The sequence below is a fragment of the Panicum hallii genome, chromosome 7, assembly GCF_002211085.1.
Source record: "Panicum hallii strain FIL2 chromosome 7, PHallii_v3.1, whole genome shotgun sequence".
Classification (NCBI taxonomy): domain Eukaryota; kingdom Viridiplantae; phylum Streptophyta; class Magnoliopsida; order Poales; family Poaceae; genus Panicum; species Panicum hallii.
Genome location: NC_038048.1, coordinates 13,404,662 through 13,425,993, shown reverse-complemented (window position 1 = coordinate 13,425,993; position 21,332 = coordinate 13,404,662). Strand labels below are relative to the sequence as shown.

Below are 21,332 nucleotides of genomic sequence, written 5' to 3'. Positions count from 1 at the left end.
GAGCCCTCCCGACCCCTCGCACCGAAGCAGGGGCCGAGAGGACGGATCAGCCTCTGCAGGGAGCCCAAGCGCATGGCTTCATAGGGAAGGCGCGGTGGGGCATTAATTCCCCAAGATATGATAAGATGTGCGTGTATCCCTCCCCCGACAGCCAGGGTAGGGGCACCGCCTATGGACCGGAGGACCGGCGGGAGACCCCAGGTCTGATGGGACATCATGACGTCGTGGCGGGGGGCGCGCTGGTCGCACCACCACTCTGTCAGCATGATGCGACGGATCGTGCTAGGTCCCCTCCACAGCTAGGCATAGGGAAGGAAGGCCCTCCGAGCTAGCGGGCCCTACCACGAACCCGGTGGCCACCGAACCCAGGCGCCCAACCTCTCGACCAGCGAGGAGGAGGAGGGAGCCTGCCAACTCGGCAAGAGGCCCGCCCCTGGCACATCGGGAACGGGGCATGAGGAGAACGGCGCCATCCCCTGATAGGGGGATGGAGGATGTGACCGAGGACATGTTAGGCGGCGCCGCGGACCGGACGAACGGGACTTGACTTTGGCAACGGTATAGCACAAACGGACATGGGCCCCGGTAGGACACGTGTAGGGCAGCCGACCCCGGGGGAAGAGCAACCCCTCTCTCACACAATGTAGCCCAACCTGCCACATATATAAGGTGGAGCTAGGCCTTCTCTGGAAAGGATGACGCGATCATACGGCGCACACACACCGCTTGCAAGCGTCCCGTTGTAATCACCCAGCATTTGAACGTGAGGAACACGAAGTGAGCCACCCTACACTGGATGTAGGGCTTTGCCTGAACCAGTCTAAATCCTTGCCTTCGATTGTTAGCCATCGAGCCACCGAGAAGCGCGGCGCAAATTACTAGCCGTTGATCGAAACACCAACAGGTAGTGTTTCACCACCTCCCTATAGGATACCGCATCTAACACATATCCAGCCGTCAACACTATCTGCAACATATTATGTCCATTCATTATTTCTTATGTCCATTCATTATTTCTTGAATCATCAGAAGTGGCAAGCAAACAATCAAGGGATCTAGAATGTCACTATTTCAACCAATTTATCTAATGTGTCATATCCTTACACACCAAAATTCAGAGCCATTGGCAGCAAAGGAGCTAACATTTGTCCACGTACCAACCACCTATTAGCACTAGCACTACCAGAATGCACTCGGCCTTCTAAGGAAATTTCAGACTAGAAAATGGACGAATCCGACTGCAAGTGCAAATCAGGCTAAGAACGCCACGCTTGGTCCCTAAATTTGTTCGCGCAAACCTCACGCAATTGAGAGTAAAAAAATAGTATAATACTCCCTAGATTGTCAGTATGTCACGACTCAAAAAGTACAAGCCGAACCTCGCAAAACCAGTTATTTGTAAAAAAAAATTCAGCTCACGGTTGCGACAGTACAACAACAGCAAAGTAAAATTTATATAAGAGAGCGAACCCGGAGAAGTTGTCAACCTAAATTGTAAGAGAGCGAACCCGGAGAACTTTTAGCCAGTCTCACCGGATAAGAATTAGAATTCATCTTGTTGGGTCTCCGAGTTTAGTTTGATTTGGAAGTGTAAAGAGATACTTAGAAATAATTAAGATGATGACATAATATAAGTTTTGTCAGAATTATATTTTCAGTTAGGATACCAGAATTTTTTTTGGCAAAGTTTAACATAACTTCGCAACAATGATATGGAATTTAACTTTGATGGCTTGGAATTTTTAAAATAATTTGACATCTAAGAATAATGTATCCTAGTGATAAATAAACTCAAATAATATTTATTTTGACTCGTTTGTGACATCTACCTTGTAGTTGCCAAAACCCTACTTGGTTGCATCACCGTCTTGATGTGCCTTAGAGCAACTCTAGTAATACCCTCAAACTAGACCATCTACTTGTTAAGTAAGGGTTCTTCCTACTTTTTGAGGATTTGATTTTTACCTCCAACTCCGGCAAGAGCCTCTAAATCTCAACCCACATTCCCTCCTTCCATGTTGGACCTATTTGTCATGTCTCCTTTCTTCTTTGCCTCTCCTTTCTTCTTCCCCATGGCAGCTGGAGCTGAGGAGCATGAGCGTCTGCAGGAGGGGTGGCCGGAGCTCGGACCTAGCGCATTGATGGGTGGAGGGCGGCGGCTCACACGGTGCCGGCGGGCGGGGGCCGGCCGGAGCTCGGGCCTGCGCATCGGCGGAGGGTAGCCAAAGCTCTGCTTGCGTAGTGCCAGCATGTAGGGGCCAGTGAAGCTCGGCCCGCGCGGCGCCAGCGGGAGGGGCAGATGGTGCTCGCCTCATGCACGCAGAGGAGACAGGACGAGGCAGCACTGCGAGGGGGTGGCGTGACATGACGAAGGTTTCGGCAGGGGAGGCGCTGCACAGTAGGAGGAGGAGCAGAGCATGCGCCTGGAGGGAGAAAGAAGAGGTAGTTGGGTGGGGCCCATGGATAGAGGGCTCCCTAGAGACCCCTAGGTCTGAGGGGTGAAGGACAAGATTTGGAGGCCTTCTCATTTTAGAGGTTCAAGTAGAGGGCCTACCGGAGTTATTTTTTGACTTCACTCTTTAATTTAGAGTAGAGAATTGGATAGAGGGCCTGCTGAAGTTGCTCTTAGGACCTAATAAATAGGCGCTAATAAATAAGTTAATAAATAAGTGCATGATAGGACCGTATATTTACCTTTTGATATGATATTGCACCAAATTGAACATTGTTCGACCAATCCACCTCTACCTACCAAATTATTGTATTATTATTATAGATGTAATTTACTCAATCAATATTATAATTGCTACAATGTTGTGCCTGATTAATTTTCTCATGTGCAGTGTGCCTAACCAATTCCAAAAATGCTCAACATCTAGAGTAAAAATTGCCAATATAAATATATAAAGAAATCTAATAAGGAACTTATAAAAGTTTGCCAATGGCACGAACAACTTGGCCGGGTGCCACTTGCGTGTGTAAGACTGCCTCCAACCGTAATGTGTATCGGACTCCCTATCTACGCAGCCAAATTGGTGGGGCCCTCCACTTCCGAATTTTTTTACGGGGCTCCCGTCCAGCGGTGTCTCCTATACGAGCTCCCATCAATCTATCGTCGTTGTTTCCCGCGTCTTTTCCCGCCATTCTTTCCCGCGTCTAGGCGAAGGTGACGGGGTGCTCGAGCGCGCCGGCGATCCGGCGACCTTGACGGCAGCTCCTGCAGTGAGGTCCACGCCCGCAATGAGGTCCATGCCACCTCTACGCTGAGGCCAGGCCCAAAGTTTCTCCCTGTACAGTCCCGTACTCCGACGAGGTGTCTTCCCGGCGATTACCGTTGCTTGGCGCAGGTACCCCCTTTTCACATCCATCCCGGTATGCTCCATTGTAGCAGTGCATGGTCTTGTTTATTGGGTTCAATTTTAATCCCAAATAGCTGACAATTTATCCCCATTGGCGGCTATGGTTTGGGGAGAATGTTGCAACATCAATTGAAGCGGCTATAGAGGATTCATGAGCAGCGTAGAATAGAGGTTGACCTGATTACCTTTACTGTGGTGACGCACTTTGCCTGTGACGAGGAGGAAGAACCGCACCGAGGTTCAGTAATTGGTAGAAGGGTGATCCCTAGGGACCGGTACAGTGGGTACGTTCGATTAATGAATGACTACTTTGTAGATAACCCAGTTTATCCGGAGTACTACTTCCAGCGCATGTGCTTAAATTTTCGGTTCCCTGGTTTGCACCATATCCTTGTATATAGTTGTATTCACTTGTTTTGTTTTTCAGGTTTCGTATGACTACTCGTATGTTCAAAGATATATGTCGAGGTGTCGAGGCTGCAAATGACTACTTCAAGCTACGCCACGACGCAACCGAGCAGCCAGGCTTGCACCCAATCTAGAAGATAACTGCTGCTGTGAGGATGCTAGCATATGGAGGTGCAGCAGACTCGCTTGATGAGTACATACGCATGGGTGAGAGCACCATACTTGAGACCATTAACAGGTTCACTCGTACTATTGTCGAACTCTATGGACTGGAGTACCTTAGGGAACCTAACTCTCATGATATTGCTCGATTGCTAAGTGTTGGTCGGCAAAGGGGTTTCCCAGGTATGCTTGGCAACATAGACTGCATGTATTGGGAGTGGGAGAAATGTCCGACGGCATGGCATGGTCAATATAGGGGGCACTACAAAAAACCAACCATTATCTTGGAGGCAGTGACTAGTTACGATCTATGGATTTGGCATGCATTTTTTGGGATGCCAGGCTCGTGAATGACATCAATGTTCTTAATAGAACTCATGTATTTGACTCAATTTCAAGTGGACATGGACCTCCGGTACACTACACAGTTAATGGCCATGATTATGATTTGGGATACTACCTCGCTGATGGAATATATCCTCCGTGGGCCACTCTTATAAGTGGTATCCCGATTCCTGTGAACAACAAGCAGCAACACTTCACAACTATGCAAGAAAGTTATAGGAAAGAGGTTGAAAGGGGGTTCGGAACTCTCACAGGTAAATACCATATCGTCAAAGGCCCTACTAGGATGTGGTGTCCGGAAGACATGAAATACATTATTTTGTGCTGCATCATCTTGCATAACATGGGGATCAACTACGAGGGTGGACCAGGATTGCCCATACAAGAGTATGAAGGGTGGACAGAACCAAGGATATCAAATACAAGGGATGTTCCTGAGATTCAAACTCTAATACAGAATCACAAACGTACCAAATGCAAGTCTGCAAATGTCAACTTAAAAGAGGACTTGGTTGAGCACCTATGGAATCATGGTGGACTGCAGCCATCGTAGTAGTATATAGATGTAGTATGGACAGCATCATCATTTTGTTGGCTGATATGTTCTATGGGATAGTCTTATTTTGTTGGTTGATATGTTGTATGGACAGCCATCATAGTAGTGTATAGATGTAGTATGGACAGCATCATCATTTTGTTGGCTGATATGTTCTATGGGATAGTCTTATTTTGTTGGTTGATATGTTGTATGGACAGCCATCGTAGTAGTGTATAGATGTAGTATGGACAGCCTCATCATTTTGTTGGCTGATATGTTCTATGGGATAGTCTTATTTTGTTGGAGCCCTCCCTGGAACTATCAGATCGCTATCTGAAAGTGCATCTAGGCCCTCTAGTGGGTTTTGGCGATTAATGACAACGAAATTAGAAAACTGACCGTTTAAAAGAGTTGTACACAGGTGGAATCAAATGAAAAGAGAATTCATTTCACAGGTTAACCTACCGGTCAGACCGACTCTGAGTCGGACATACCGGTGAGGCTCTTAGTCTCAAACCTGAGAGCTCCCACTGGTCATACCGACTACAAGTCGGACATACCGGTGGGGCACATTTCACTACCAGGAACGCTCCCCTGGAACTATCAGATCGCCACCACCAGCGTACCCACAATCTGAATTACACAGAAGCTCTTTTTTGTGGGACTCATGCCCAAAACACAAGCACACAACATATGAGCAGAAGCTCCTTTTTCATTGATGACAATTAGTTTCACAATATGACAAGCACTCATGCCCACAAATGAAACATACAAGAGAGTTGTTCTAAATAATTGTTCCAGACATGCAAAGTGTTCCACACATGAAACATACAAGACTGATCATTTCTCAGCAGAATGGGCACTAGATGACTGGCCTCCTTGCATCCTCCTCTTTGCTGCTATCTCCTTTTTCTCTTGTATGTAAAACTTGCGCACCCAGGGTGAAAATTTTTCTAAGTCAGCCATCATCACTCGATCCGTATGCTCTTTCTCTTGCAGCTCCAACATTTGCTGTTGAATAGCCACCTGCTTGGATGCTCACAGACTCCGAATGGATTTTCATTGTCTCCTCTTGTATTTTTAGCTTCCGCTCGTACCTCTCAGCAATTTCTCTTGGCTCATCCTTCACAAGTTCCTCTTGTCGTGCGTCATACTTGGCTCTATCACTGTGAATCTTTTGAAGCACTTCAAGGCATCCTGTTGAGCTTGCAGCTGAGTTGGCAGCCCTTAATTTCTTTGCACTGTCCCTGCCCATGCCCATTGGTCTAACATAGTTCTCTTCAGTAAATTGAGGCACGCTTGAAGGAGTCTGGTTTGGATCAACTTGTGCAGCAGATGGAGTTGTTTTGTTTTTGGAACCATCTTCTCTGCCAGAAACTCATTTTATTTCTGCTCTCTCTTCAAAATTAACCAGCAGTGAATAAATTTAAAAGATTCTTCCATGACACCTTGGTAAAGCTGGAGCGCATCCTTTATCTAGCAAAAAATAGGATGAATTAAATATCACATAGACGTAGAATCAGAAATAACACATAAGTTTCGAATCATAAATACCTTGTCATCCTCACATTTTCCGCTTTGGTTCTTCCTTTCAACCTCAGCGTAGAAACCACAAAACTTTGATGTGGATTTTGATATTTCACCCCAGTGAGTTATGACTGCGTTCTCCATAAATACCTCTATTCATGTTATAGTACTCCATAATTCTTTTCCAATAGGTCTTGTACGGCTGGTTGATACCCACTACTGCATCTCTTGAGACATTGAGGTATGCAGAACAAATTACCTCATCTTCAGCTTGTTTGTAGTTTGATTCCGAGCGGCTCCCTTGGGTTCGCTCTGGTCCTTAGTTTGACTCTGCCTTTTCCTTTTTCCTTTCTTCCCGATACGTAACTGAGAATTCTAATTATTTGTAGCCTGAGAAATCTGATTTTGTGTATTACCCTGTCACCAATATATACATAAGCATCCTGCATGATAGGCTCTGCTATTAAAATAACACAAATCAACATACAAATTACCTCAACTTCAAAGAAAGGCTGTTGCTGCTGTTGTTCATGCATTTGACTACCAACGTATTGGCTGCATTGCTGGAAGCTTGGGGCAGTGAACCCATGTTGGGTACCATCATCAATGTGATCCCAAGTGTTATCCATTGAACTGAAAAGAAACCAATACATGAACTCTACAGCATCACTAATAGTTTGCAAACAATACATGAACCCTGCAGCATAGTCATCGGCTACAATCAATAGTTTACAAACAATACATGAAGTCATGAACCCTACAGCATTACCGATACAAAATAAACCATACACAACCATAAATCTGGGCCACAAATTCATAGTAGAAGTGAACATGACAAAATCGATCTAGGGTTTGCACTAATTTGAAATTGGATAACAGGGAATTAATCTGCAGCACAAGTCAGTGAAGATTACCGGGGATGTCGCAGTGCCGGAGTAGATGAAGACCCGGCCGACGGGGGTGAGGAAGACCTCGCGTGCCGCTGCCTCTTCCGCTTCTAGTGGCCGCCTGAGCTTCGTACTCGTGGAACGGCCGGCAGATCCGGCGGCGGTCTTCGCTTCCACTGCGCTTGCACAACGGCGGCGGCCTTCTCCACTCGATCCAGTCTCCCACTATAGCAGCGGTCTGCCTCTCGCGCTCGCAACAGGAGAAGGAGAGATGGAGGGGATAGGACTGGTGGAACGACCGGCAGATCTGGCGGCGGTCTTTGCTTGCACAATGGCGGCGGCCTTCTCCACTCGATCAGCGGTCTGCCTCTCGCACTCGTAACGGGAGAGAGGGAGACGGAAGGGATAGGACTGGCGATAGTTGGAATCGGAGGTGCAGCGCGTCTCGTAGGATTTGGGGTCGGAATGGAGAGTTCCGAGTTTTGCGTTGTTGGATGGGTGTATTGCTGAGATGGTCAACAGGGACGTGGGCCGCGGAAAAAAAAGCTTCGGGGGTCGGATAGGTGTAGCGATCGAGACGGTCTAAAAGGCACCGCGCCTCCCAACTTGCAGGAATTCACCGTTCAGGCAGGTCCGCCGTCCGCGAACAAGGCCAAGGCGCGACTTCCTTTCCTCCCCACCTCCGCCCGTGATCCCAACCGAACAAAGCAGACCCACGCGTCCGGCCGTCCGGGCGCCGCCATGGCCGCGTGGTGCCTCCGCCGTGCGGGCGCCGCCCTCGCCGCCTCCTCCGCCGTTGCCGTGGCCCTCGCTGCCTCCTCCGAACCCTCCGCCGCGGCCCTCGACGCCGCGCGGCAGCGCGTGGCACAGCCGGGGGTCGCGCCGCCCCCTCGCGACGCGCAGCGCGCGGCGCTGGCCGGGTCCACGCCCGCGGAGCCCCTTGACGTGCTCGTCGTCGGCGGCGGAGCAACTGGATGCGGCGCAGCGCTCGATGCCGCCACCCGTGGGCTTCGGGTTGGCCTCGTGGAGCGCGAGGACTTCTCCTCCGGGACTTCCTCCCGATCCACCAAACTCATCCACGGGGGTGCGTGGCCTTCTGCGAACCTAATAATCCCCACTGAGAAGATCTCTTTTGCTAGTAAATCTTTCCATTTTTTATTTTTTATCAAATGCTGCCCCCAAAATTGGACTCATATCGAATCCTTTGTTATAGCTCCTGGGTTAGTGGTCTGACGAAGCGTGAAAGATCAAAATTTTTGTAGCACTTTGGTGAATCACTGTGGCTATTGATGTTTGATGTGTCAGGGTCGATAGTATTGTGCGGTAGCCTAGGATATCGAATTAGGCTCAAGGATAAATTGAAAATGGGCTAGGAGAACAGAAAAGATAAACTGACTGTAAGCACTAACTTCGAATCTTGACATTGCATTTTATAAGAATATTTCCTAAGGTTCTTATTACTTAAATTTTTGGGTATCTTTCATGTCGAGTTTGTTCTCAAACCAAAAGCTTTTCCAAGGTCCAAAAAACACTTGATATCTCGAGTCAGCTATGACTGAATTTCGGATAACTGTGGCCAAATGAAATTGAAATATAAAGTGTACCTTCTCCTTCCTGTTATTGTGAAAATGTCTTGCTGTTGTTTTTCCTCTTACTGATGCAATGAATTCATTTTGCTTTCTGCTGTAGTACCATCATATGCATAAAGACCAGCTTGAAACAAATGCAATGGACGGACATATTATAAAGATTGGGTGACTATTTTATGATTTGAAAAAAAATACATTCTTTGTGCAAAAGAATTACTAAACAAGAAATACCTGCAGAAAATTTTCCATACCTTTTTAGTGATTGAAAATTTAAATTTTCATTGCCCCTTACTATATTAACTTCATTCGTACAGGTGTGCGCTACTTGGAGAAGGCAGTATTCAATCTTGATTATGGGCAACTCAAACTTGTTTTCCACGCACTTAAGGAACGCAAGCAGGTTATTGAGAATGCTCCCCATTTGTGCCATGCTTTGCCATGCATGACTCCTTGCTTTAACTGGTTTGAGGTTGTATACTACTGGTTTGGTTTGAAGTTTTATGATCTAGTTGCTGGAAGAAGGCTACTACATTTGTCACGATATTATTCTGTAGATGAATCGGTTGAACTTTTCCCAACCCTTGCAAAAAATGGCCATGATTGTAGCCTTAGAGGAACTGTAGTATACTATGATGGTCAAATGAATGATTCTCGGCTGAATGTGGGGTTGGCATGCACGGCTGCAGTTGTTGGTGCAGCTGTTCTCAATTATGCTGAAGTGGTCTCCCTCATTAAGGATGAATCTGGACAGAGAATCATTGGTGCGCGCATTCGTGACACACTATCAGGTAGAATAAAGTATGTCCTTTCTCTACCCTCTATATAAAGTAACCATCTCAGAGTGTGGTTCAAGTTATCTTTTTTTCTTTGATAATTCTGTGTAACTTTCCTCCATATGTTCACTTGTTAATGCTAACAGAGTCTTTCTAGTTTCAAATGCACTCTATGTATTACTTCGTTTTGCTTTAGAAATGTAAATAAAGTGATAAAAATGATTAGAGCAGTTTCTAGTTTCAAGTTCTACTTTTCTTTTCTTTGGTACACCAATAACTTGCATAATCTTATGTTGGAAGCTACATCATGTGAACTCTATTGTGATCTTCTACTAGAAAATCTTTGAAAGCATATAAGAGTGATCAGCTGTACATTTGTACGACAATAACTGATGTGTTTGTAGATGTTCTGAATGCTCCTGCAGTTTTTGTTTATGTTCTGAAGGTGATATGGAGTAGGTATTTGTGTTAATTCACTTAGAGCTCTAAGTTCTGGGTAGATGCATTTACTTTTAACAACAATTTTAGAGTAAAAAGTACCTGGATTGAGTGGTTACTGGATTTTCTTTCCTCAGCGTTCACGCAGAATTCTTAGCTCTTGCTGGTTTGGTTCTTTGAAAGTGGTGTAGGGCACATTATATAACTTCTTGTTAGCATTCTGGTGTGCGTGAGAGTGCATTTGGGTCAGGACTCATTCCTGACCTTTGTACTCCATTTCCTTTTGACCTTTTTACTCTATTTTTCTTCTCCTTATTGAAATGAAATGCAGGTCTCCTGAATGTTTCGAGAAAATGGGTTACTAGATATTCTATTCATGTAGCACTCCTGTGTTTTATTTATCTTGTAGAGTTTCACTTGGAGGGTTATATAATGACCAGTTTACTAGCTAGCTTCAATTGTTTTCGGAATAATTAGTTGATAATTTGTTGATCATATGATTTCTGAAATTGAAAATTAAGTATTGAGTTACTACAATGTATAGTTCCAAATCTCAATAAATACTTGCGTCTTAATATGGCTATATGAAGTTCCTTGAAGTAGTTTTCAAGTGTTGTACTTTTCTAGTGAAATGAGTTATGGTTTTGCTTATGTTTTTTTTCTTGATGTTGGCATTATTAAGATTTTAAGTGAAATTTGAAACACGGGATCACTTTTCACTTTCTATCTTGAGGGATTATTTTTGATAGAATTTTGAAACTGTAGACAATAATCAACCTCCCTCTAGGAAATGAAAACTTTTGGGGCTTTTGCGTTCTTGCCCCTGTTTTGAGTGCCAATGGTGATTTTGCCCCCCCCCCCTTCCTTTTGCTTTGTGCGATTTTACCCTCGCTTTTTTAACGAAGCTCCAATTTGCCCCTTTTCTGTTAGGAGTTAACGGTGTTAAATATGTAGCAAAAAGACAGATATACCCTATGTAATCTTGCCCTTCTTTTGACATCAAACACTCCTAGACCCTAACAGCCTCTGACCAACGGGCCCCACCGGTCAGAGGAGACCTGGCCGGCCAAGACTGAGCCATGGCCAGCCATGGCCGGCGGCGGGATGGGGCGGACCGCGGCCGCAGCCAGGGGAGGCCACGCACGCCACCGGCCGCACGCGCCCTTGCCTGGGCATCCACATGTGTCGCCTGCAGCGTGCGCCCGCGCCGAGTCGCCGCGTCTGGCCGCTGCGCGCACCCGCGCCTCTTGCCGTGCGCCTGGGCCCACATCGGGAAGGGGGAGTTTGGGGATGAAAGGGGAAGGGGAGAGCCTTTCGATAAGATTTGGGGTACTATAGTCTTTTTCCATTGCTCTGAATATTTTCCCAATTGGTTTCAATTTTTTTAGTGGGCCTCCAACTAATAGGGTTAAAAACAGGGGTAAACGGTGCCTTCGTTTTCAAAAAGCAGGGATAAAATCACACAGTCGAAAAATGCGGGTAAAATCACCATTTCACTTTGAAAGAAGGGCAAGAACGCCAAAATCCCAAAACTTTTAGATGAAAGTCTATCCGCCTGTTGATCTTGTTCTTCTGCTTATGTTTGTTACAGGCTTTTAGATGCTGGCCTTTCGAGATCTATTAGCCTAATTTACTATTCAGTTCATTGTCTTGAGGCCTGAAGTCAGCATGCTTAAGTTGTTGCCAGTTCCTAATTCTACTAACAATATAATGTGTTCTGAGAACTTAATATCCTGATATTTTTTCTCAAAAAGATGCATTTTCCTTAATGCATGTATGGATGAGTTAATTGCATTTCTATAAACTATGTTATTCTCATTTAGATTGAAAATCATTCTGGAATATGCTAGCAATGGTCATTTAGATCTGCTACTGACTCTTCGTAGTTTGCATAGTACTCATGCCGTACTGCTTTACTAGTGAAACAAATGTTAAAAGAGTTTTATGTGGGACTAAAAGGCTTAGGTGTTGTTGTACTCTTTTAATTTCATATTCCTTCTGCAGATGTTGTGGCTGCCAGGTCACTCAAAGCTACCAAAAACAAAAAGAAAAAGAAAATGAAACATTCTTATACATCATTTGAACTTATTTTGAGAGTTGGATCTGGTTTTGGAGATGAGGAAGGAAAATTAAACCAAGGGAAAAGTTGAAGGGCTAGAAATATACCTTTTTATTTTTATTATTGCAATATGTCAATTGCACCTTCTATGTGGAATTATGGATTGCCAATTTACCATTACCAGCATTTTGATTGTACTATATTTTTGGTCTATCATTTTGCTTTGTTGGTTGCCACGTGTTAAGCACATATTGTGTGAAATTGATTGTGTCTTTCGTTTGGTGCTTTTATGATACAACATTACCATCTAGGTTATTTTTTGCTTATGTAACTAGGATATAGTCCTTATGTTCTCACCTAATTCTTGCAATTATGTGTCAGGTAAGGAGTTTGAAACATTTGCCAAGGTGGTAATTAACGCAGCAGGACCGTTCTGTGACTCTGTGAGGAAGATGGCTAACAGTAATGTAGTGCCCATGATCTGTCCAAGCAGTGGTGTGCACATTGTACTTCCTGATTACTATTCCCCCGAAGGGATGGGGCTAATTGTTCCTAAAACCAAGGATGGTAGAGTTGTATTCATGTTGCCATGGTTGGGAAGGACCGTTGCGGGAACAACTGATTCTAGCACAGCAATAACAATGCTTCCTGAACCACATGAGGATGAAATACAGTTCATATTGGATGCAATCTCTGACTATCTTAATGTTCAGGTGTGCTTTCATATGTGCTAACCTTTTCTTAAATTCCTTTACATAATACTAAAGCGCTGATATAAAGTTCTTTTGAGACTTTTCAGAAGGTATTATTTCACATATTTTTATATTGTAATTGGTTACAAAACATGAGATGGTGGAACAACATTTTAGTAGCTATTTAAACACACATTTCACTTCTAAGCTCTGTCAAGCCAAATGCTTCTCTTAGTATGTTAAGCTTACTGCATGAAATTTGATTATTATGAGGATGCATGATTATGTCAGTATGTTGTACGTTGCTCTGACTTCCCATGTTAGATTACTAAAGAGCTCTTCTATCTAATGCTTCTTGATGGGGAGTTCATTTGGTAATCTGCATATTGTGAAATCCTACATTCTGTATCAACCTTCCCAGCAACTTGATATTCTGTTAAATGAAGGATTTTTGAGAGAAAACAAGCATCTATTATCATCAGAAAAACATTGATAGAAAGCGATAGATCGAGAACTAATGTTGCTAATGCCTATCCATGTATGTTGGAATGGCCAGGGAATCTGGCCGATAGCTGGCGCAACAGAGGGCCGAGGTCAAGCCTTGACTGCCCTACGCTTGGTTGACAAGTAGAGAGATAGGAGGAATAGATAGATTAAGCTTGAAGTTCCAGATTACATGGCCTTCATATATATAGGCTGATGGCATTTTCCCCATGCTCAAGCATCACAACTTATCTCTCACAAATCAAGTTGAACAAACCAAATCTCTAAATAAAATGTGCTCCAACTAACTAAACCAAAACCTGGAATAAACTAATTGAGATAATGCTGATCAGTTGGCCCTGCCACCATCCTTGTTGGCGTGCTTCTTGTGGCGAGAGTACTGATGTCCCCACATGACATATGTCAACATTAAGCTGTAAGTACTGGTTAACCTCTTTAGAATCCCAAGCAATTGCAATGGTGTACATTGTCATGTGGGGCAAGCAGTATGTGCGTTGCAGGGAGAAGAACAAGGAGTCCAGCACATAGTCACAGAATTTGGGGTCGGTGCCTCGTCCCACGATCCGGGAACGCCATCCTGATTCGAGGGTCGGGATCGAACGGGGTCAGTGTCCCATTCAAGGTTGGGTCGCGTCCCTGTTTGAGAGGGGTCGTAGCCCCATAGCTAGCAGATTCAATTGGAACAAGGAGGTTAAGGATAATGGATCGGTGTCTTTTGTTAGGTAATAGGCTGAGTACGTGTGGCATGGTCTAAATACACTCTTTTATACTTTTCTTATATGCTTGTACAGATTAGTTTCTTCATTAGTAGCGCATATATATAGTTTTTGTCTTTATAAAGATGCATTGACCCGAAGACATCGACCCGGATGAATCAGGATCGCGTTCCACATAATAATTTATCGTTCCATAGAGGTATACCCCCTTCGTACCACAATTTTTTGAAGTGTCGACCCTCGACCCTGTTCCTCGACCCGGTTGACCTAGGAACTTTGTGACTATGGTCCAGCACCAGTTCAGTTGATGGCGCAAGTCAGGTCGTTCAGATAAGTTAGCTTGTTAGGCTCGTTAGGCAAAGGAAGGCAATTAGTTAAGATTTGGTTGTTTCAAGAGTCGGATAGATAGGCGATTGGTTGTTTCCTGATCGTGGGCAAAGTCATCAGCCTATAAATATAAAGGCTGTGTAATTGGAACATCAAGCAATATATCAATCTAGTTCCTCCTTGCTATCTTCTATAAAGTGTGAGAGCAGGTGAGGCAATGACCTCGTCCCTCAATCGTCCTTGGTGGCCGGGCTGAACCCCTGGTCATCACATACATGGTCTCAATCTTCTTTTATATTGTAATACTCTACTTTTAACATCCATTTTGAGTGTGTCAATGCACTCTTCTGCGTATTTTTTGTAGTTTCATATTTCCATTATTTCATGTTGCTGTTATTAGAATCATATTTTCCGACACAAAAAAGGAGGAATGGAGAAAATATTGATTGTTCAAATATAACTTTAGTTAATGTCTTAATTAGGTAAGGCGTTCAGATGTTCTTTCTGCCTGGAGTGGTATACGTCCTTTGGCCATGGATCCATCTGCAAAGAACACTGAAAGTATCTCTCGTGATCATGTTGTATTTGAAGACTACCCAGGGCTAATAACAATTACTGGTGGAAAATGGACAACCTATAGAAGGTATGGCCTACCTAATTGCGACTATAATTTGTTGGTAGAATTGATAGGATCAAACTGGTCTGACCTGTTTCGCTTTCAGCTTTGCCAATTTAATTATCGTGCCCCCTTTTTATCACAAAAAATAATATGTGTAGAATATGATGGGCTGCAATGTCATATCTCTTTACTCTAGAGCTTGTGCATTTCCTGGGCTCTCGTTAATCCACATCGGTAAAAAAAATTTTGTCCTTTGGATTGAAAACGAACAGTCAAAATTATATTAACAATAATCATTCTGCTATAAAATATCTATGTCTTACGAGTGGTCTGGCTCTCTCTACATTCTTCCTCTACCGCCTCGTCCCCACTCGTGCGCTACCAGGCAGACCGCCACAGCGCTGTGTCACTCGGTTCACCCAGCCGTCCTGGCAGCTAGTGCACATGTCACCAGGATGTCTGCAGCTTCCCACAAGCGGCCCTGTGCTGAGCATCTCTCCTTTTCCCTATGCTGCAACAATGGCGGTGTTCTCTTTGTTTGATCTGCCTCATCCTCGGCATCCTTCCTGGATTGGCCATGCTCTGAAAGGATGTGGCCATGCCTGTGTGATTGGCTCTAGCTTGTAGACCAGTGCAAGAAGCAGACACAGCGGCCCAAGTCCTAAGCCCATGATGCCCTCTGCTGGTGCCTTGCCTCAGAAAGTCGGAATTGCATCACCCGCATCAAACTGTGCATGATCTTCTCCTACTGTAGTGTCGTAGCATGGACGCACATAATCTGATAGATGCATGCAATGCCACATTGTTGAGTTGGGCATCTAGCACTCTAGCATTCAACACTATTGCTTCCCAGCTAACGCGAATTTGAAGAAGTCTGGTAAAGGTATAGTTGAATTTCTTGCATGTGACTGATCTGATATCATTTCTAACTGTTATGCGACAGTTGGATTTCTCGCTATAAGTATGTTATGCTCAAACACAAAGGAAGTCTACATGTGCCCATGTTCGCTGTAGTTTTGTATTGGAGTTTTAGACCATTTGTATGATGAGGAAGCCTCCTAAACTCTAATTACCATGAAGCCAGTGAAGCAAATCCATGGTCTATAATAGAAACCAAACCATGACATGCCCAATTAAGTGGGGCATTCGGCACGCCAGTTTTCTAGTGCATATTGTAGTTTGAAAACTAGTAGAGCTTGATTGCAAGACACCTGCAAAGCAGAGATGAGACCCTTCATTTTTTTCCAAGAATAAATGACAATCTTGCTATTGTATACATAGCGAGCAGTTCCTAGCTTAGTCTGTGCCACTTCCATGGTGCCTAGCCAAGCTCTGCCCAGCTTGCATTGTGCCTCCACTGCTGTGTTCACCTACATTGTGCCCACGTTTCATGCTAGCTCAATAAATTGCACCTTATGTGTTGCCCCGACCTGCTCTACTGCCTTAGCTGAGGCAGGATATGCATCCTCAATAAAGATTAAGAGGGTGACTGAGGGCTTTACCAACCTGAACAGTCACGTACACTCATGGCAGCTGGAAAAGTGGAAATAGTGAGAAGATGAAGAAAGATCTAGCGAGCGAGGAGTAGCTTAATACTCCCCCCATCCCACATTATTAGTCGGTTTAGCTTTTCTAGATACATAGTTTTTGCTATGTATGTAGATATACGTTATGTCTAGGTGCATAGCAAAACTTATGAATGTAGAAAAACCAAAATGACTAATAATTTGGGACGGAGGGAGTACAAGAGTTTTGCTAAGGGTTAGTTTGTTTCCTTGCTTTTCTTTTTCTGGGTTACAAGTTTCTTAGAGTGGTAAAAGAGAATGATAAAATATGAGTGAACTACTGCAGCCACCACCACAAACTAACTGTAGGAAGGATAGATTGCGATGAATCGTGGGTTGTATTGCATTGAGCCTCGAGGGTGAATATATAGGGGTAGCAGACTTGGAGGGCAAGAAGCCTCCCCGAGATTGCTCTCCAGTCTTTCCTTTTGTGTTGCTACTAACATTTTCAAATAGCACAGTATATATAATATGTTATAGTTGGACTGTCATGTACTTCATTGGTAGTACTTTATTTTAGTTTGACTGCTAGTGCCACTTAAGAGCAAACCATTGAGTTGTTTTTTGCTATTAGGATATATTTGTCCTTATACAAAAGACGCTATGCGGTCAACATTTCACTTCATGTACATGTGATCTGTTTGACTGTATGAGTGCATGAGCATGCTATTCACTCTATCTATTGATGCCCCATTGTTGAGTTCTAATGAGCTTGTTCATTCAGTATGGCTGAAGATGCTGTAAATGCAGCAGTAAGGTCTGGGAATTTGAAGCCAGCTAATGGTTGTGTGACCGATAATTTGCATATTGTTGGTGGATATGGATGGGATCCTGCTTCGTTTACTGTCCTTGCTCAGAACTATAAGAGAATGAAAAAGACATATGGTGGCAAAGTTATTCCAGGTGCAATGGACAGTGCTGTATCAAAGCACTTGTCACATGCATATGGAACTTTGGCTGAACAAGTGGCTTCTATTGCTCAGGTGTGTTCACCTGACTCCATAGCGATAATTATGTGAACTCTGTTCTAGTAGGATGGAAAAGAAAAATAAAGATGTTCCTCCAATTTGTCTCTTCATCTATTGGGGTAGTAACATAAGCTTACTGGAAAGCACAATTGTAATAGTAATAATGATTCACTGCAGTTTTTTTGTGGGTTCTTTTGAAACTGAAAACTTATTTTCTTCACTGAGTTGTGTAATGGATTACTTTATAATTGAATTAACGATTAACAAACCATGAATTTTGTAATAATTTGATGATGGAACAATGTTGCCACATTTAATTTCAGTTTTGGTCTTTTGGACAAAAAGTTCCTGACGAAAGTGAACAATAATGTTTGTAATAGGATGAGAGCCCTTGTTGAACTGTGTCCAAGTCTGTTGCCAAATTTTGAACAGTAGTGTTTATAATAGGATGAGAACCCTTGTTGAACCGTGTCCAAATCGGTTGCCAAATTTACAGATCATGATAGCTGTGTTTAGTACTGAGATGACACTGGTTTTAGCATCAGTTGTTCCATTTCTTTTTTTGCATAGATCTGCATACATGTTTGTGTGAAAATGTCACATGTGACGAGGCACCCTTCAGATTTGCATAAGAGGTCTGTTTTCTGGTCACCATTTGTTCAGTCTCCTTTCTGTTCTCACTTTTATGTTATTGAAAACCTTGCAAGATCCCTATTATAATTTATAAGCATTCTGATATCTTAAAGGGTTTTCACTAAAATCCATCATAGTCTGGCCATGTGCATCCCTTAGAAAGTTGGATCATTAACCTAAATGCTGTTTCCCATGACGTGCATGCCAAAAATTTCTAAACCCAATTTCCATATTTCAATAAAACTGTATCAATGATGTACAACATCAATAATGCTAGGCTCCCTTTGACATGAGCGGCCAATGATTCCCCCTGTATTGTTTCTGGAGTGACTTTGGAATTGCATAGACCTAGCTGTTGTGAACTAGTCAGCATGAATATTTTCATTCCTGTTGTTTTTGTAAATTATCCATGATGAATTAACTGTGGTGCATTCATGATCCGTTGATGGTTTGAACTTTGAAGTTAAGTGTGGCTATTGTCTCATTAAATGTCTGACCAATCTTGTGAAACAGAAATTCATGGTTAATTTGTTTGCCTGAAAAATGTGTTATCTACTACCTATTGTTTGACAATTGTTCATGTTTGCACTTCATTAATATTTTTAGAACGAAGGCTTGGGAAAGCGGCTTGCTCATGGATACCCATTTTTGGAAGCTGAAGTAGCATATTGTGCTCGTCATGAATACTGTGAATCTACTGTGGACTTCGTTGCAAGGAGATGCCGGCTAGCTTTCCTTGACACAGATGCTGCTGGGAGAGCTTTACCCCGGATCGTTGATATTTTAGCTTCTGAGCACAAATGGGATAAGGCAAGGAAGAAGGTTGAACTGCAAAAGGGTAGAGAGTTCTTGGAAACATTCAAATCATCCAAGAATGCTCAATTCAGCGATGGGAAACATAGTGGTAAGACATGATTCGTTAATGTGCTCCTCTTCTCCATATCCAATTTATGTTTAATTTTATCTCATATGCAGGACGATGACCAAAAATGCAATTCTGTGAATAAGCGTGAATCATATAACCACATAAGTTTACTTGAACAAGCAGGCTTCGATACAAGATTGAGCCGTGAATGTTGCAAGGTTCACTTTACTCATTTGCACGCCTGTTTTTGAATTGGACGTGCTGATTTACAGCAAAATAAGATGTGGCCACGGCACTACAATTGTATATACCGCTGCACATTAGTCGATTTTAAAATAAGCTGGAACGAGAGCTGGAACGAGAGACCAAAGATTTCTTGCTTCTCTACCACGGATTTGCACTTGTTTGTAGTTTCATCATGCCCCTTATTCCCTGGTCCACAAGGTCGTTCATGCAATTTAGTTGGAAAGAAATATGCAAGACTGACAACAATAGCATATGGGTCATTTCGTCTCATCAGTACAAGAGCCAATTCTCCGTATGCCATTAGAATTTAGTGTTCCCTTGTGTGCCACTGAAAATGTTGGAGTTTCCTTATGTGCCACTTCAAATTTTCAATCCCTTCATCACCGTTAAATTCCGTCAATAATTATCATGTTACAGCGTTTGCTGAAGTCATACGTTTTTTTACCCTTCCCTGGATTGACAACATGAGCCCACAGAAAAAAAAGACTCAAGAGACTCGCACTCGCACAGAATCGCACCCACTCACTGGCATCATATATTTGTGTACATGTTGATATGATCTAAATGGCATGGTGAAGCACTTTGGATATGCGCACTTGTGTCTACCCTTTCAATAGTACCTCCTACACCCTTTTATCTCTTTCGTCACATATAACCAAAATTCCTATGTAGGCTAAACAATTCGCTACATCCAAACCATTCCGGACTCTGGGCATGGCTTGATAAGTTGAAGGTTCTCTTTATGCGCATCTAAGAAGATGTCAGTCTTGATCTCATTTTGTCTGATGAGGATGACCCACGTATCATTCCTTGAGACACTGCCATGTCAGCATCCATGTAATATACCACACCATCAAAACCACCCTTCAAAACCGCTATGGGATTATTTAGATGATTTTAAATATTTTGGGTGTTCAATATCCGATTTTATAGTTTAGGGACTAAGTAGATGAGTCTCGATATTTCAGGAGGTTAATGTAGATTTATTTCTTTTTTTAAGGAGAAGAGAGTGCTTAATTACTTAGAAAGATTATTATAATCCCGAGCAATAATCTGCTCAGAACATATCGGAGCACATGTTGGAGCTGCGAACCGCCACACAGCATAATGTCTCGCTCCCTTGTGGAAAACCTTCCACTCTGGAAACCTCTCGCCGGCGGCAATTGCCTCCTCGAAGACGCATCAAAGCCGAGAACGAGCCCCTCGCGCTTCCCCATCATGCCAATCATAGAACCGCAGTCAGTTTCAAACTTTCAATGATCACCCTCACCCTCTCTTGTTGCCACCATTCCGCTGACGGTAGAAGGCCCTCCTTGCAGGCTAATGCCTCCAGCTCTTCATCGTCTTCCATGTTCCTTTCAAAGCGCCAAGCTGTGAAGATGACCACTCCCCTATCATCTTTGTCACGCCAGTTCCTCCCTCCCCCAAATCGCTATCAAATGCTCCATCCAAATTGATCTTGACCCAACCTTCACTTGGCTTGGTCCAATAACATCCAGCACCCTTGGTCTTCTCCCTTCTTTTTTTCTGCAACCGGAATCACAAATGTTAGACTAATTAGGGCTAAGGACCTAATTACACACGGTCAATAAATTCCAAGGCCCATGAGTAACTGACAATTGATTCGCTGGTTTCAAAACGAACTCGTAACTAACCTTTTAACGGCTGCCGGTTAATACCTTTCATGGCATTAACTTAGGCATTCAAGAGACGTCTCTAGTGTCTATAAAACAGGTGATGAGAATATTGCCACCAACGATACATCCACACCTACACTGGTATCTATTTCGACAACACCACTTGCTCCTATTACTCGCGCTCGTGCTCATCGGCTTACCCATCAAGTAAGTTCACTCTTAAGCTCAAATTCATCATATTTAGATAATGGAGACACGTGCACTCTTGTTTTACTCAGGAACAATGGATTGGATCAAAGGGAAGATGGATTCGGACTGCAGGACAGACACAACTTGTGACGGCCGCCACGACTTCATCCGGAATCTGTTTTGGTCGTTCAAATACTTTCTGGAAAGCTTATCAAATCTACTTTCCAAAGGATCTGGAATCACCTCCATATCTATTCGGAGTCAACCGCAATCCTCGATTTACTAC

General features: G+C 43.5%; 1 protein-coding gene across 2 annotated transcripts; it reads left to right on the top strand.

Moving 5' to 3' along the window:
• The first annotated feature begins 7,835 nt into the window (after window positions 1-7,835).
• On the top strand, window positions 7,836-19,520 carry LOC112899606 (glycerol-3-phosphate dehydrogenase SDP6, mitochondrial). 2 transcript variants are annotated; one of them, XM_025968140.1, is made up of 7 exons: window positions 7,837-8,310; window positions 9,130-9,603; window positions 12,467-12,798; window positions 14,807-14,967; window positions 17,233-17,491; window positions 18,716-19,013; window positions 19,085-19,520. In XM_025968140.1, exons 1-7 carry the CDS (start codon window positions 7,968-7,970, stop codon window positions 19,090-19,092), a joined length of 1,875 nt encoding a protein of 624 aa, XP_025823925.1. In that variant the 5' UTR covers window positions 7,837-7,967; the 3' UTR covers window positions 19,093-19,520. The 2 variants fall into 2 exon arrangements, with proteins under 2 accessions (XP_025823924.1, XP_025823925.1); XM_025968139.1 differs by lacking the exon at window positions 19,085-19,520 and having other exon boundaries at window positions 7,836-8,310; window positions 18,716-19,024.
• Window positions 19,521-21,332: the final 1,812 nt, after the last annotated feature.